At 41.6% G+C, this 16962-nt stretch overlaps 1 protein-coding gene across 3 annotated transcripts in view; it reads left to right on the top strand.

The window, feature by feature from the left end:
• Positions 1–1069: 1069 nt before the first annotated feature.
• RAB4A (RAB4A, member RAS oncogene family) overlaps positions 1070–16962 on the top strand; it is a 50249-nt gene continuing 34356 nt past the window's right edge. Inside the window, exons 1-2 of one of the 3 annotated variants that reach the window (XM_077894567.1) lie at positions 1115–1314; positions 3752–3846. In XM_077894567.1, the coding sequence (XP_077750693.1) occupies positions 3786–3846 (61 nt within the window). In that variant the 5' untranslated portion in view covers positions 1115–1314; positions 3752–3785. Of the gene's footprint in view, positions 1315–3751; positions 3847–9114; positions 9309–16962 lie in introns of all 3 variants that reach the window. The other 2 variants (XM_077894570.1, XM_077894568.1) reach the window with 2 other exon arrangements.

The raw sequence follows: 16962 nt of genomic DNA, 5'->3' as shown, positions 1-16962 counted from the left end.
ATCAGAAAGAAGAACAAAATGTAGAGCCAAATGGCCATTGGGGAAGAGGGGAAAGGCCTCAGTGAAATCTGATGCCAATTTATATGGAGGATGGAGCCAAATGGACTTGAAAAAAAAATGTATTTACTAGCATTTCCCATAGTCCAAGTTACTTAGGAGCTTAGCCAAGGCATATTTTTAGTATTCTACTATATCTTTTGAATGAAGTTGGGTCTTATGATGTGGCCCTGATCATGCTTAGATAGAGCAAACTCCCAAGCAAAATTCTCTTCGTAATATATGTTTATCTCTGCATGTCCAGCAGAAGGGGATTCTGAATTCAGTTTTGCCCCTTAAATCAAAACTCCTAACGTTAGTTGAGAACCAAGAGATGCTTCGTGCCCCCAAGCCAGACTCCCCTACAGTGGGAGGCAGAGGGGCCACCCTAGGGTGTTCCACAAGCGCTCCTTAAGCTGCGGACGGTTTTCCGCAGACACCAGCCTAGCCCTACAGGAGAGGCCCGGGAGGTGCGGGCGAAAGCTCAGTTTCCACCGCAGGCAAGCCAGGCTCCTGGCCCACAGGGCTGGTCTCTAGCAGGACAGCTGGGGCTACAGCCTCCGGGTCATACATTAACCTCCTGCCCGGGCGATCAGGACAGCTTAGAAGTCTCTTCCGGCCTTCGAACTGCTACGGACGACGACGAGGCCGGCTGCGGAGAGCCACCCGGGCGGGGCCGTCTTCCCACCGCAGGCGCTCTGCCGCCCCTGCCCAGGAGCTGGATCTCGGCGTCCCCTACGCTCCGTCACCCCACGCCTGCCGACCGCAGGGCCCTCCTCTGCCACTCGACTTTGGCCAGCGGCGCCCCTCCAGCCGCGCCCGCATCCAGCCCCGCGCCCCGAGGCCCCCGCCCCCGCCCCCGCCCCCGCCAGGCCTTCGGGATCCGAGGACCCGCCGCGAGCTGCGCGCGCACGCGCTACCCTGGCGGGGGCCGGGCCTCACCCCCTCTCCTCCTCCTCCTCCTCCTCCTCCTCCTCCTCGCGGTCGGCGCCCGGCCCGGCGGGGGGCGGGGGCGGGGGCGGGGGCGGGGGCGGAGGCCGTGCGCCTGCGCGGAGCCGGCAGTCCGGCAGGGCCGCAGCCGCGGGGTGGCGGGCGGTTGCCGTGGGGACGGCGGGCCCCTCCCTGCTCCGGTCCCCCGCCCCGAGCCAATCCCGCCGAGGCGCCGAGGACGACCCCGGCCCTCCCCTCCCGCCCGCGGGGCCGGAGCTGCAGCCGGTGACCCGGCGAGAGGCGGTGCCGCTCCCAAGATGTCGCAGACGGCCATGTCCGAAACCTACGGTACGAGGCCGGCGGGGCGCGGGGGACGCGGGGGCGCGGGGGGCGCGGGGGCGCGGGGCCGGGGGCGCGGCGGGGGCCGGGGGCGCCGGCCGGGCGGTGTGGAGCCCACTTACGTGAGCTGCTTTTTCAAGTTTTCTCCTGTTTTTCCCCGCGCTCACACCAGGAGGGTTTTCCCTTTCCTGGTCCAGTTTCATTAGCTCAGGGTTTGGGAAGCCAGTTCAGGACTTTGCTCTGCGATGTTGTCCCCAACGAGGGATGGGAAGGACTTAGGGCGACGCCTGCATTCCTGTGTGTTCCTCGAATATTCCAGCTTGACCTTTCCTGGTTTGGAATTCCTTTCTTTGCCCTGGGATTACAATGAGAAGTAATCAATAGACTAATCCATGTCTTCCTGCGGAGACCTCTTGCCTCCTTTAATTCTGTTTCTCAATCTCTCGGGCTTTTAGTCCTTTCTGGGTTGCATTATGGCTATTTATAAATGTGCCTTTTTAAAACCATAAACACCCTGGAAGCAGAGCTCTGTTTAATCTTTGCTTCCCCTGAAGCACCCACCCCTAGAGGGGTCTCCACAGATAATTTTTCGAGTAATCGAAAGCCTTTCCAATTCATAGACTGTTTTTGGGTTTGTGGTGTTTTAGCCCTCCGAGGTAAAAAAATAAATAATATCGTACATGTCTACTTTGCCAGGCTTGAGATGTTTACCAGTCACTAATCACTTGTTCAGATGTGTGCATTCTCAGATTAACCCTTAGATTGGGAGTTTTACAATCCCAGGGAGAGGTTCAAGTTCAAAAGTATGTACCTGAACTTAGATCACTTGTGCTGGCCTGCTGCTCTGGCAACATAGGTGGAAGGGCCTGATGGAGCAGGCAGGGTGCTGGGAGGCGCTGTCAGTGCTGCAGGCGACACAACAGGCGTGGTTCTGGTCTCATGGAGCATGCAGTCTAGTGGAGGATACAGAGCTAATGCCATCGTGGTACTACAGAATGAGTAGTTAAAGCTCCAGGCCGGAGTTCTGAAGGAGTGTGCTCTAGGAAAGTATGTTGGAAGGAAACCTGGCTCAGACTGGGGAACCCAGGAGGTAGTTAGTAGCTGGTCAGCATAGCAGAACAGCAGATGCCCAGGCCTGGATGGGAGAGAGGTGGAGTTCCAACAAGGGGAGCCTAAACAGTGGAGCAGGGGTGAGGGTGTGGTGGAGAGGGCCTTTGGCAGGTTTCCACCTTTCTCCTCAGAGGTATGAGGTCACAGCACATTTGCTTCACCTTCAGCCCCTCCTATGACTTGTGTTTGCCCCATTCTTGGGGCTACTTGGGGCAATACATCTATTCCTAGAAGGCTTGGGAAATCCTCCAGGAAGTCCATGGTGCTTTAAGTGTTGTCAGAGCTGCAAATGGTCCTGTGCATCCACGTGGTCTGCTTCTCCCTTTAGATAACCACGGAGATTTTGTGAAGAAAATACATTTCTCTAGCAATTTTTTGGCTGTACTTTTGCTTTTCTTTATTTTCAAGTGCTCCTTACCCCGTACACTTTATTTCTTGAACCTGGATAAGTAGCATTAGATAGGGGTGAAAAGTCAAAATAAAACCAAATGGGGATAATGAGTTAGTAAGGAAGGACTTGAGTTTTCATTTGTCTAGTATGAAATAGCCTTGATAAAATACTGCATATCTCTGCTTCACTTTAGACACAGTTAATTGAACTTTTGAGCATCACAGATTAACTGATTAAATGATCAAAAGGCTTTCACCAATAGTATTCTAATGTCATGATACTTCCCAAATATGTTTTTGCTGTTTTTACTCACAATTTCATCTTTTCTCTAGTAGAGGCAATTAGAGAAAACTAATGGAATAGAAAATTCGTTTTTGAAACAGCAAAAGTAGCAGTTGAAATTGTGAACCTAAAACAAGAATCAACCAAAAGTCCTAAACTGTCACCTTCATTTATCATTGACTGTATTTGCATAGCATTGTTCCCCAAAAGTAAAACAATCAGGTTCCGGCTTCCAGACATTTGCCTCTTTGATAGCTAGTAAAGGAATGTGTGCCTAACCTTTAAACTCCTTCATGCTCTACGCTCATTTTTCTCCTCCAGAAAAGAAGTCTCTGTGTAGCTTGACAGGGATAGGATGAAAAATAAAGAGCCAGTGCTTACACAGAGTACCACTAATTAGCTACATCTACCTGCTTTTTAGCATATTAAGGCAATGTTTCACCTTCCATAGACTGAGTAGTTTTTAACATTTTGCTGCCCTGAAACCAATACCACATACTGTATATAATATATACTGTGCATGTAATATACCACATACTGTATATAATATTGAATACTGTATATAACATTGTAATACAAAGTTGAAATTTTAAACAGGTTTCAGATTGAAACCCTGGATTTTAATATCTCTAAACTGAAACAGTGTTTCCTAAATATTGTTAGATTTACAGCATTCTTAAAGCCTTGACCAGTTAGTATGGCTTATAACTTCCTGAGGAACTCCAACCATCCAAGACTTGGGAAGTCAGAAATCGGCTGTAAGTAATGCCTAACACCAAGACTTGTGAGACAGAATTAACAAACTGAATAGGTAGTACCAAGCAGTAATGATCAGAAAGGAGCTAAAAAGTAAGTGGTGCCTGAAATGCCAGAAAAAAAATAATAAGGAGTAAAGCAGTCTACCACTGAGGAAACATCTAAGATAAATCTCTACACTTTGGAGTTCATGGTTTCTATAGTAAATACAGTTTGTGAAACAGAAACATTACAAATTCTTAGTCTTATGCTGATTTTTATTACAATATAGTCTTACTATTTTTATTTTGTGCCTTACTTTGTTTTTGTTTTTTTAAGATTTTATTTATTCATGAGAGAGAGAGAGAGAGGCAGAGACACAGGCAGAGGGAGAAGCAGGCTCCATGCAGGGAGCCTGACATGGGACTCGATCCCAGGTCTCCAGGACCATGCCCCGGGCTGAAGGCGGCGCTAAACCGCTGAGCCACCCGGGCTGCCCTTGTGCCTTACTTTGAAAGCACAGTATTAAAATATTTACCACCTAATTTGGAGAATTATCAAGATATCTTCTTTTAAAAATATATCATTATAGACTGTTGTTGGTTGAATTGTATCTCCCAAAAGGCATATTTAGGTCCTAACCCCAAGGACCTGTGAATGTGACCTTATTTGGAAATAGACGTAATGTAATCAGGTCAAGACAGGTCCTATTGGATAAGGGTAAGCCCTAATCCAGTGACTGATATTCTTATAAAATGAGAGAAATCTGCATAGATAATGCAGAGAGAATGGGATACAAAGATGCAGGCTGAGATTGGAGTGATGTATCTACAAGCCAAGAATCACCAAGAATCTCCGGCAACCACCAGAAGCTAGAAAGAGGCAAGGAAGGATCCTTTCCTGGAGCCTCTGGGAAAGCATGGCCCTACTGACCTCTGATTTTGGACTTTTAGCCTCTAGAACTGTTAGACAATAAATTTCTCTAGTTTTAAACCATCCAGTCTGTGGTATTTTGTTACGGCAGCCCCAAAAAACTAATACATAGGCTTTGGTAGTTAGAATACGATTCATAGAGAAATTGGGGCTTATTAGGAGAGGTAGAGTTAGGAGGTTATTTCAGGCAAAGGAAATAACATCTCTAAAGTTATGTGGTACCAATAAAGTATAAAATAACTTACTGTTAGAGAAATCACCAAGATAACCGTTACCTTGTTAATTTCTTGAAAGAGGGGCATCTGGGTGGCTCAGTTGGTTAAGCGTCTGCTTTTGGCCTGGGTCATGATCCCAGGGTCCTGGGATCAAGCCCCACATTGGGCTCCCTCCTCATCAGGGAATTTGCTTCTTTCTGTGTGTGTGTGTGTGTGTGTGTGTGTGTGTGTGTGTGTATGCTTTCTGTCTGTGTGCTCTCTCTCTCAAATAAAATCTTTTAAAAAATTTTTGTAGTGCTCTCTCAAATAAAATCTTTAAAAAAATTTTAGTAAAAGACAGGGCATGTAAACAAGGTTAATGAAGGAAGCATATAACATCAGGATAAAGGACATTTCTATAAATTGAATACATTTATTATGTTTAATGTTTGTATTTTTCTTTTTCTCATTTGCTGAAAATTGGTGAACATTTTAAGAACCAGAGTTTGGGGAACACTACACCAATGGGTCTGGAACTGATGGGCCTCTGAGCCCCCTGGTGTGTGAAGGTGTGGGTTCTGATACAGTAGATGTGGAATGGATGGAGGTTCCACACCTGATCAGCTCCCAGGCCAGACAGGTACTGTTTGTTGGTTCAGGGCCCTATACTGTACAATGGCTCCAATACCATAGACTTTTGAAAACATTGTTCTTTAGAAAAGTAAAAGTTTGTGATAATTTTTCATGGTCATTTAAACTATAAAGCATTTCAGTCCTTACCTATGAATGTCTCACTCCTAAACCTTTATTTCCAGTCACATTCACTCAGGTTTAATATCTTATATTAAACTCTGTACCTAACTATTCCATTTGGATGGCCTGGGGTATCCTAACACAATGTGTCCCAGACCCAACTGATTACCTACTACTCCCCAACCTTCTGTTTGTCTGATGTATCCATTTGCCTAAGGAGAAAGTTAGTCCAGTTTTAATTCTTCATCATCCTGTCTCCTGAGTCCAGTTGGTTTCTGTCTTTTTAAACTGACCCCTTAACATAGTTCAAGCTACCATTTACCCTAGAAGAGACAAGGGAAGATGACGTTGGGGTCAGATTAGTGGATTATAAGGAAAAAAAAACCATCATCCCAAGGTTCTTCATCACAGTGACTTGAGCAGCGATGCTAGTTGCTACCACTCGTGGCATGGCAGCCATGTAACTGCTTAAGCAGCATCAATAGTTGGCATGAACTCACTGGGCAAGGATGGACTTGGTGGTTTCTGGTAGGGGTGTGTTGGAAGGGGTCTTGGTCAAATTTATTTGGGGACCCAGACTATTGGTAACATGTGCCACAGCTTCATAGGAATATCATAATGATTTAAGTAAATGGTTGTGCTCCTTGAAAGATGATTATGTGTCAGCATAAATGTGCACTTTACTTATAATAATAATAATAATGGTAAGGTCTCCTTTGTTAAGGACCATATCGCCAATGTTTTTTGAAAAGTAACTTGCACTTTGGGCCCTTTGTATGAACTAGCTATTATAGAATTCTTTTGTAAGGTTCAATACTATAGTGGTCACTTGTACCTGTATATAAGCAAGCTAGTGTGTTGATGTTCTTTGCTCTGAATATTTCTTTGGAATAAGAAGAAAGCTGATATTTCTTGAATTTCTTCTCATAAACCATCCCCTAGAGATTGGTTAGACTGCTGTCATGGATTTTTTTTTCCCCCATTCCTGAAAACCCCATTAGGATACATGCCAGTGAAACTAGTTTGAGGGAAAACCTTTGAATCCTCTGTGTTCTGTAATGCTTGTCTCTGTCCCTGCTTCTCTATCAGTCTCATCTTGATAAAGGACTACGCTCTATATGTTTGAAAAATACATTTTTTTTGCTTCTCTGTAGCTGTATGATTTAAAAGCTAAAATGACATGTAAGGTATGGATAAAGTAAGACAAGTGTAATGAATGGCACTATAACACATAAATGAAATAAGCACTGTATAGCTACAGATTTTCTTCCTTTGTAATCCCCCTCAAAGCTTTCCAAACCAAAATAAGTTTATATTGAAGAGATTTGACCAACAGAAATGAATCCCATAATGATGGCTGTGATACCTGGAGAAAGAATGCTTTGTGGCTCTGCCCTATGCTACTCAGAATGGTAAACTCTTGTATGGCAACACTTAGTTACATCAGTCTTTTGTTTCTGTTTCTCTTATGTGCTGTGTCTTTGGCATTTTAGTCTTCAAAGCAGCTAACAATATTTAGATATGGAGCTAGGGTACACTATTCATAAAATGCTAATAAATTATGAATGAGTGGATGTATTGTAGAGGTTTGTAATTTTTCAAATATGAAATTTTAATCATGCAGAAAAAAATTGGGAACTTAAAAACAAAGTATTTTTCTCTCTTGTGTTATAATTTAAAATATTATATGTAGTGTGCTCCCTTAGTTTTAATACCATTTTTCTTGTTCATTAGCTTCTGATTATTATTATAGGAGTCCTCATAAAATGAGTACTACATCTTTGCCCTGCCTGTGGGGACTTTGCATATTTTATTTTAAGTTTTATTTTTAACTCTCTACACCCGGTGTGGGCCTTGAACCCACAACCCTGAGATCAGGAGTCACATGCTTTACTGACTGAGCCAGCCAGACACCTAGGGACTTTACATATCTATTTTATAATTTGGTCAGATCTCAGTTATGACAAAGAACATTTTTCTTTCAAGATGAGACCATAAGCTCTTTAAAAGCAGTGGACTGCTAGGGTGACATTCTGTCCCTGGTGCTGTGAATGGTTTCTGGACACAGCCTCAGGGACTGCTGAAAGCACTGTTGATTCCATTTGAGGGTGGTGTTTTTCTTCTAAGTTACAGAATATGAAACGAAAGGCCAGGTTAATAGAAAACCCCACTTTAAGGCATAGTTTTCTTTATGGTAGAAGTCAATTTTTACATTGTGGGTAGTGTAATTGCAGCTCTAATTAAAACCTCTTCCACAGATCACATTTGCTTGAATTAAAGAGGTCACACAATACATCCTTTAGGAAATAGATTTTCCTTCTGAGACTTCGATTCCTAAATCAGTTCACAGTGCATGGGAGCAGAGACTTGTGGAGGTACTTTCACTGCTTTCTGGAGTTGAAGGGCCTGACTGCTGCCCACTTAAATGTACCTAAGGAGAGAACATGGTGATCAAGTGGAAGTTGGTCAACTATGGAAGTAAATAAGCTTTGAAGGCAGGTGTATCCATCAAGCACTTTGGGGGAGGAGACTGGCACCCTACGCAGTAGCCAGGGGGCTTTTAGGGGCCAAAGTAACCCTATTGTGGTGGCCGATGTATCAGATGATTTGAATCTGTGGTCACTAAACATTCAAATGTCTGGCATTTGATAGTTACCAAGTAAACAGTGGTTAAATGAACTCCCGTTGTTCTAAGTCCCTCTTACTTAACAACCTCCTCTTTGTAAATTGATTTTATGTGACTAAGAATAAATGAATTTTTAAAATTAACAGAATTTCTGTTTAATAGATGATTAGTTCTTTGGTCATTTTATCAGGTAGAATGCTTCCGGCTGCAAGTGGCAGAAAACCCAACTCAAAATGCTATAGGTAATATGAAAAGAGTTTTTTTCCAAATAACTATAGATGAGGAGGTTTCAGGGTTGGCGATTCAGAAGCTCAGCTGTGTCAGCTAGGACCTAAATGCTTCCCATCTCTCTCCTCCAGCTGGCACTGTTGGTCTCATCCCCCTCAGAGTCATAAAATGACTACTCTTTGTAATCAGGGTGTGCTTTCTTACAATATCCATGGGGAAAAAAGGAGTTCTTCCCTGCATTTATGGAGTCAAAGTCCTTCCTCTCCATCTGGGTGGGCCATGTTGGGTCAAGAGCCTGACCCTGGACCAATTATGTGGCCAGGGTAATACTTCGCACTGTGTAGCTTAAGTTTGTATGTATTTCTGATCAAGTCTCTGGCTCAGAATGACCATAATTGGCTTAAATAACCAAAGTCTGTCTCCAGTTTTGGGGTCATGTCTACCTGTTACTTTGGCTTCTTGGGGAGTAGCTGTTAGGCAGAATATTTACTACAACAGTGCCTACTACAGTCTCCAAAAAATGTAAGCTACAATTCAGTTTCAATCATTTGTTCCAGGCAGTGATCTTCCTGAAGATGATGGACTTAAATGTTCTTCAAGGCCTTTGCTTCTCCAGTGAGGAAGTAGTGAGAGAAAGCAGCACAGTAGGAGAGAGAGCATGGTGTCTGTCTATGTCGGCCATACGCACACACATTAGAATCCCTTGTCTTCTTAGAAAAATTGAAATTTCTCTTGTCATTTTGCAAACACGGTAACTTACACTTGTTTTTAGTTCTTATTGTTTGGTGAATGTGCTAAAAATACTTGGTGTTTTGAAGACTGACATTCCTTTTCTTTTTTTTTTTTAAGATTTTATTTATTCTTGATAGAAAGAGAGAGTCAGAGACACAGACAGATGGAGAAGCAGGCTCCATGCTGGGAGCCTGACATGGGACTCGATCCTGGATCTCCAGGATCACACCCCGGGCCAAAGGCAGGCGCTAAACCGCTGAGCCACTGAGGCTGTCCCTGACATTCCTTTTCAGAGTCACTGTGACCATGGTAATACTTTGGGAGCAAATGGAACTTGGCTATTTGGTGCCCATTGCTATTTTTCCACTTCTCATATATTAGCACCTTGAGTAACTTGTCATAAATATGTACATAACATAGGATACTACACCTTTATAAGAATAAAGTCCATATTGATATTAAGGTGTCTTTTGTTATTATGCAAATAAGATCCTTTAATGTTTACAACTATAAAAGCATTATGAATTAGAGTATTTCCTCTGGTGTGTATTATATAATAACAAAGTTCATTTTCCCTATTACATTTTCCCAAGAACGGTATTATTTCTAGCTATTGCATGACTAAAGAAGTTTGTTGGGTGTGTACTGGTTGAAGATTCTTCTGGTATTAACCTATTGTTCTGTTTCCATGATTATACTGGGAAATTTTTCCTCATTGGTGTCCCAAGGCTGAATGCTAACTCTTACTCTAGATAAAGGGTGAAGTTAGAATAGTGTACACAGAGTACTTTGTGTCCAGTGTCTCGGATCCTCACTGGGGCCCTCTTCTGGGTGAGGAAACAGAGGTTTGGTACTCTGCCTCAAGTCCCAAAACTGGGAGATGGAGAGCCAGAATTTGGAATCAGCTTTGCCTTGCATCACATTCTCAAGGGCAGTCAGGTTTTTAACTCTGCTTCTCTGTCTTATACAGAAATCTCCTCCATAAAACCTCGGGTCAGTGGTGACCCAGAAGAAACATTCCCACTGGATGTCATTACTCTAGCGCATGTTCTAGACAACCAAAGTCTGTCTCCAGTTTTGGAGTCATGTCTATGGGACATTTAATATGAGTCAAAATCTTTCTCTGAACTCAGCATAAAGGGGGAGAGTAGCAGGGACCAAAGCTCATGCCTCCCAAACTAATGCAGAAGACCTTTAACATTTACAAGGGATGCTTTCACAGATCTGTGTAATCTCTAAAATTTCAAATACTGTAGTATTTAAGTCTGGCTCAGAGTCAGACAGTTCAGAAAGACAGTATTTTGTATATGTATTCTCAAACAATCAACCGTTCAACTTCTCTCTTTGAATTACACTAGTTATAGTGTTCTCGGAAACATTTCACAAACGACTTGTCCTTCTTAATATAATTTTATTCTCTTGTATCAAAATCAAATGGGACATCCTACTCTTTGAAGTATCCAAAACTTGTTGCACACTTAAGGGTGATTGTTTTTATTAGGTCTCTTTGTGTGCACTGCCCTGGCCACTGACTTCTTTTTTTGGACAGTTTTCCACTTTAGGAGAATTACTTCTTTTTTGTATGTGATTATATCATGTAGAAAGCAACTGAGAACTTGCAGTTTCGAGGGCGGGTGTCTAGCTAGACTCACTCACCTGCTAACTACTTGTGTCCACACACCTGACCCATAGTAGGTTTGATCCAGGTGAGCTCTTCAGCAAAATCACAGATTCTGTCCCAGACCTTGAGCAGTCATCAGAGTCTGTGCTGCAAATGTGAAATCCACAGATGTCACAGATCCTCTCTGCTGGCATTTCATCGAGGCTCGGGCAGGCCAATGGAGTCCTAGAGTTAGGCCTTATTGTCTTTCCCACCTGCCTTTCCTCATTTTACCTGCCCTCCACAGATCACATGTTCTTCCGCTGCCCAAACCGTCTCCCTCTCCTAGGCCCTCTCCTAGGCCAACATGTCACCAAGCTCTTTGAAGCTTAATTCCTCTCTGACCAGTGTACCAGAACATTTTTTTTTTCTTTGAAGTGTTTGCCGTCTTATGTTCTGAGCTCTGTGAGCTCCTTCTCATTGCTGTTACTTGCTGATCTGGGGGTTATTCCTTATTCTACACGTTCACCTGGCATAGGATCTTACCCTCCGCTCCAGCTCCTCCCTGCTCCTGGGTGACTACTGTATCCATGCAGAGGAGCCAGTCAGCAGCTTAGTGTCTGGTTCCTAACTTCATCTCTAGGCAACTTCTCTTCTGCCCCTACCCGAGGTACTTACTTCCCTGGCTGGTCAAATGTCCCATTCTGCTCACTCCCACCCAGTCTTCACTAGAACTGGAGCCTCCTGGGCACCACCCCCCACCTTCTGTCAGGTGATGAGCTGCTCCCTCTCCAGAGAGGAGGACACCATCAGCCTTTCCTTCCACCTCTTCCTTCTTCGTCCTTCAGCTGTATGTGCTTTGCAAATTCCCATCCCTGGCTTCCCAACCTGTCTTGCCTGCTGCTGTACAGACAGAGCTCTTTCCATTAAGTTCGCTATGGATTTATGGTCTGCCCTCAAGGGACACTCAGTAGTGCTTAGCTATCCTCTCTCTTATCCTGGTCATCCTGCCCTTTCGCTCCATCTGCTGTTTTAAGCCATCACTAATCTGTTCAAGCCCATTTTCTCATGTCCAGCATGAGAGGAAAGAAGAACATGCTCTCTCTGCTGAGGAAACTACCTCTCTTCCCCTTCCCTTCTCCAGCCTGTGAAGTTACTTACCTCCACACTCAGCCTTGATCCTTCTCTTAGGGTGTTGGAGGAAAAGAGGCCTCTCTTCTTCTAAGACCAGTCCCTGCCTTCCTCTTTGGACCTCATCCCTCAAGTTTTCAGACTTAACCACCAACCATCCTTTCTTTTGCTCCTGGTAACTTCCATTTTGTTTGCCTTACACTCTAATTCCCCTGAACACTCCACCACTTCTTTCCATTACAGCCAAGCTTCTTGTAAGGATTGTCAGTACTTTTTATCTGTAGCATCCTGCTTCTTAAATCTTCAGCTGGCTGATTTTGCTGTCACATCAGGCGAGGATGAATTCACACCACATTCTTCTGCAAGGAAATGAAACATGGAAGGAATCCTGCAGTCAAGGCCACCCACCTTTGCCTCCTATCTGACCTTTGGAAATCTTAAAAGCCAGGCCACTGTTCATGGGAGAAACTAGGATGGCAAAGGCCATCTTGTCTACTCACTATGACCTAATCTTCTGGAAGATTCAAGGTCGTCGTTGATAATCAATTGCTGAACAACTTTACTGTGCTATTCAGGTCCCTTTCTGGCTTGTTTCCTGGTCAGTAGTTGCCTTTGCTGTCAGCATTTGATTGTCATTGTACCCGTAGCTTACAGTTCTAAGTACATGCTTCTCATCTGCTATGGTCTGGGGAGTTAGACGTTCCTTGAAATGAATGTAAAGACAAATCAGTAAGTTCCAAATGAATGAGGTTTCTCCTGTAGACTTAATCTTTTGGCTGTGTTAGCTGTTTCATTTAGCTTGGAGTCCATTTGTTCCTGCTCTGTATTTTGCCTGTGTTCCTGAATGGTTAACTTTTAAGTAGAAACTGATTTCTATTTATTTGATACTTTTCCTATTATCTCATTTAAATTTCTCATGAAAAATTAAAAGCACATTAGTAGCATATATTCATTTTAGATTTTGTATTGGGATATGGTCTTTCCCCACCTTCAAGCTTAATTCATGCTGAGGAAACCCTCATCAGGTGAATGCAGTCATCATAAATTGGATGCAAAATACCTGTATAATGAAACCACACTAAATCTGATATAAGTATACATAATTATTTAACTAGTTTGCATTAGGTTATCTTCTTATACACTTATACAATCTAGTTTTCTTGCCTTACTCTGTAATATGGTTATTTACCTGCTTCCAAACCCTTTCATAGCTGTTAAGCACTGTACATTTGACATATGAAACATATGCTTTATATCTGATGTATGTCATTCAACTTCAAGCAAGGAAAGAGAAAAAGAAAATAAAGCCCACAGATTATAAAAAACAAAGTCAGTCAGTAGAATCAACACACATGCTACCATACCCACAGCGATGGGGGCATGAGGCCAGCAAACCTCAAATGCTCCCTCTCTGAAGACAGAACATCAGGCTGTCCTCTTGACCCCTAGGTTGAAGATGAATGCATGGGGCTCCCGTCTCCTGGCACTCAGCTACAAGGAGGTGTGTGAACTCTGAATCCCCTCATAAATGAGGGGTATCAACTAAAACTCCTAGAGTTGGATTCTTCTCACATATAAGGAATAGTTCATCAGCCATTATGGTGCTTGGTTTTGTCAGTGTTAGCCAAGTACAGATGTCTCCAGACAGAAAATAGCATACTGGACAGCTTAGCTTCTTACCTGCCCTCCTTCCTTCTTGAAGCACATGCTTTGGTAATCTTCCAATGTAGGACTGTGCCTAGTAAACCTACGGAGTCATTGTTTGATACTATCACCTATTTTTAAATTTTTATAAAGCTTTTTATTTTGAGATAATTATAGATTCATATACAGTTTTAAGAAAAAATAGATCTTATGTACCTGTTTTCCCTACTGGTAACATCATGCAGAACTCTCATAAAACTCTGCTACCAGAATATCGATGTTGCCACAGCTGCAAAAACAGAACATTTCTGTCACCACAAAGATCTCTCCTCTTGCCCTTTTATAGGCACACACTCTTCCTTTCTACCCCCACCCCTCCGTAGACCCAAGCAACTACTAATCTGTTCTTCATTTCTATAATCTTGCCATTTCACCAATAAGTGTTCTTAAATGGAATCATGCATTGCATAATCTTTTGAGTTTGATTGTTTCTCTGGAGATTCCTCCAAGTTGCTTCAAATACCGACAGTTCATTCCTTTTTTCTGCTCAGTAGGATTCCTTGGTATGAGTATACTAGAGTTGGTTCACCTGTTGGCGAGCATATGGGTTGTTTCCAGTTTGGGGCTACTGTGAATAAAACTACTATAAATGTTAGTGTACAGAGGCTTTTGTGAACATAAAAATTTTTCTGGGATAAATGCCTAGGAGTGCAATTGCTGAGTCATATGGTAGTTGCATGTTTAGTTTTTTTAAGAAACTGCTGAACTATTTTCCAAAAGTATATTTCTACCAGCAGTGTGTAAGTGATATGATTTCTGAGCATCCTTGCCATCATTTGGTGTTGTCACTATTTTTTATTGTAGCCATTCTGGTAGGTATATAGTGATTTCTCATTATGGTTTTAATTTGCATTTCCCTGATTATTGGCTAATGATGTTAAACATGTTTATTTGCCATTTGCCTATGTTTTTCAATGACTGTCTTTCCACGTCATGACCATTTTCCAGTTGGATTGTTTCAGTTTACACTGTGGAGTTTTGAGGGTTTTTTTAAAATGTATATAATCTAGATGCTAGTTCTTTGCTGGATGTATATATTTTTTTCAGTCTTTCCTTCCACTCTGTAGCTTATCTTTTCATTCTCCTAACAAAATTTTCTCTCTTCTTTTTTTAAGATTTATTTATTTATTTGAGAGCGAGCACATGAGCAGCATATAGAGTGGGAAAGGGAGAGAGAATCTCAAACAGACTGTGCCAACCACGGAGCCTGATGTGGGGCTTGATTTCATGACCCCAAGATCATGACCTAAGACAAAACCACGAGGTAAATGCCTAGCTGATGGTGCCACCCAGGTGCCCCCAAAATTTTCTACAAAGCAAAAATTTTCCATTTTGATGAAGTCCAGTTTATCAGTTCTTCTTTTTCTGGCTTGTTTTTAGAGTCAAGTCTAAGAAAGCTTTGCTTTTCCATAAATCTTAAAGATTTTCCCCTAATTTTTCCAAAAATTTTATAGTATAATGTTTTACCTTTAAGTCTCTGATGTATATTGAGTTAACTTTGCATAAGATATGAGTCCCATGTCATTTTTTCCCCGTATACATGTCCAATTGCTGCAGCACCATTTGTTGAGAAGGCTAACTTTCTGGTGTTGAATTGTTTTTGCAGTTTTAAAATCTGTTGGTTGACTTAGTGTAGGTCTTCTGGGTTCTTTGTTCTATTGATCTATGTGTCTTTACATGTCAATATCATACAGACATGATTGCTGTAGCTACATAAGTCTTTAAATCAGGTAAAGTGATTCCTTCTACTTTATTCTTCTTTTTCAAAACTGTTTTAGCTATTCTAGTTCCTTTGCCTTTCCATAAACTTTAGAATAAGCTTGTCTATACCAAAAAGCCTTGTCAGAATTGTAATAGAAACTTTAGAGACAGCTGGGTGGCTCGCGGTTGAGCATCTGCCTTTGGCCTGGGGCATGATCCTGGAGTCCAGGATTGAGTCCCACATCGGGCTCCTTGCATGGAACCTGCTTCTCCCTCTGTCTGTGTCTGTGCCCCTCTCTCTGTGTCTCTCATGAATAAATAAATAAAATCTTAAAAAAAAGAGAAACTTTATAAATGTCTGTCAGTTTGCAGAGGATTGACATCTTTACTATTTCTAGTCTTCTAATCCATGAGTACAATATATCTCTCCCTTTATTTAGGTTTTCTTTGTTTTTTTTCCATCAGTAATGTGTACTTACTTATTAGCATAGAAGTTCTTCTCATATTTTGTTAGATTGACACCTAAGTATATTTTTTGAGTGACTGTGAGTGGCATTACATTTTTAATTTTGATGCCCATATATTTGTTGCTAGTATTAGAAATACAGTTGGTTTTTGTATTCTGTGATCTTTACCTTGATGAATTCACTTATTCTTTGGAGGAGATTTTTACTTTGTTTTGTTTTTGAGATTCCTTGAATTTTCTTTGTATACAGTCATATATCACCTGCCAATATGAACAGTTTTATTTCTTCCTTTGTGATCTGTGTGCCTTTGTTTCCTTTTCATGTCTTATTGTGCTGGCTGGAACTTCCTATGTGGTATTAAATAATAGTGGTGAGAGCTGACATCCTTACTATGTTCCCAGTCTTAGGGAGAAAGTAGTCCTTCATGAATCTTAAGTATAAGGTTAGCTGTTCAATTTTTATTTTGTTATTTTTTATTTTTTTAATTTTTTTTTTAGCTGTTCAATTTTTAAAATATTCTTTATCGAGTTAAGGAAGTTCCCCTCTATTTTTTTGGGGGAGTGGGGGGAGTTTTATTACAAGCAAGTGTTGACTCTTGTGAAATGCCTTTTCTGTACCAATTGATGAGTCATCTGACTTTTCTTTCTTAGCCTATTAATAGTGACATTGATTTTGAAACATTGAGCCAGCCTTTCATCCCTGAAATAAAGCCCACTTGGTCATATGTATAATTGTATTTATGTTTATAAATATAAATACTACTGAATTCTATTTGCTAGTATTTTATTAAGTATTCATGAGAGATATTGTTCTTTTTTTTTTTTTTTTTTTGAGAGATATTGTTCTGTAGTTTGTTTTGTTTCAGTGCTGTCTTCTGGTTTGGTGTCAGTATAATAATAAATATAAGTATGTAAACAAAAATTTAAAATATTTTTATGGTATAATATGCAATTACATATTTAGAAATCTGTATTTAATAAATACTTATGTTAATATATTACATAGAATATATAAAACATTTCGTATGTTAAATATATAACATTAAAATATTTAAATAAATAAAAATATAT

The sequence above is a fragment of the Canis aureus genome, chromosome 4 (assembly GCF_053574225.1).
Source record: "Canis aureus isolate CA01 chromosome 4, VMU_Caureus_v.1.0, whole genome shotgun sequence".
Classification (NCBI taxonomy): Eukaryota; Metazoa; Chordata; class Mammalia; order Carnivora; family Canidae; genus Canis; species Canis aureus.
Note: the sequence above shows the minus strand (reverse complement) of the source record. Positions and strands in the feature narration are given on the sequence as shown.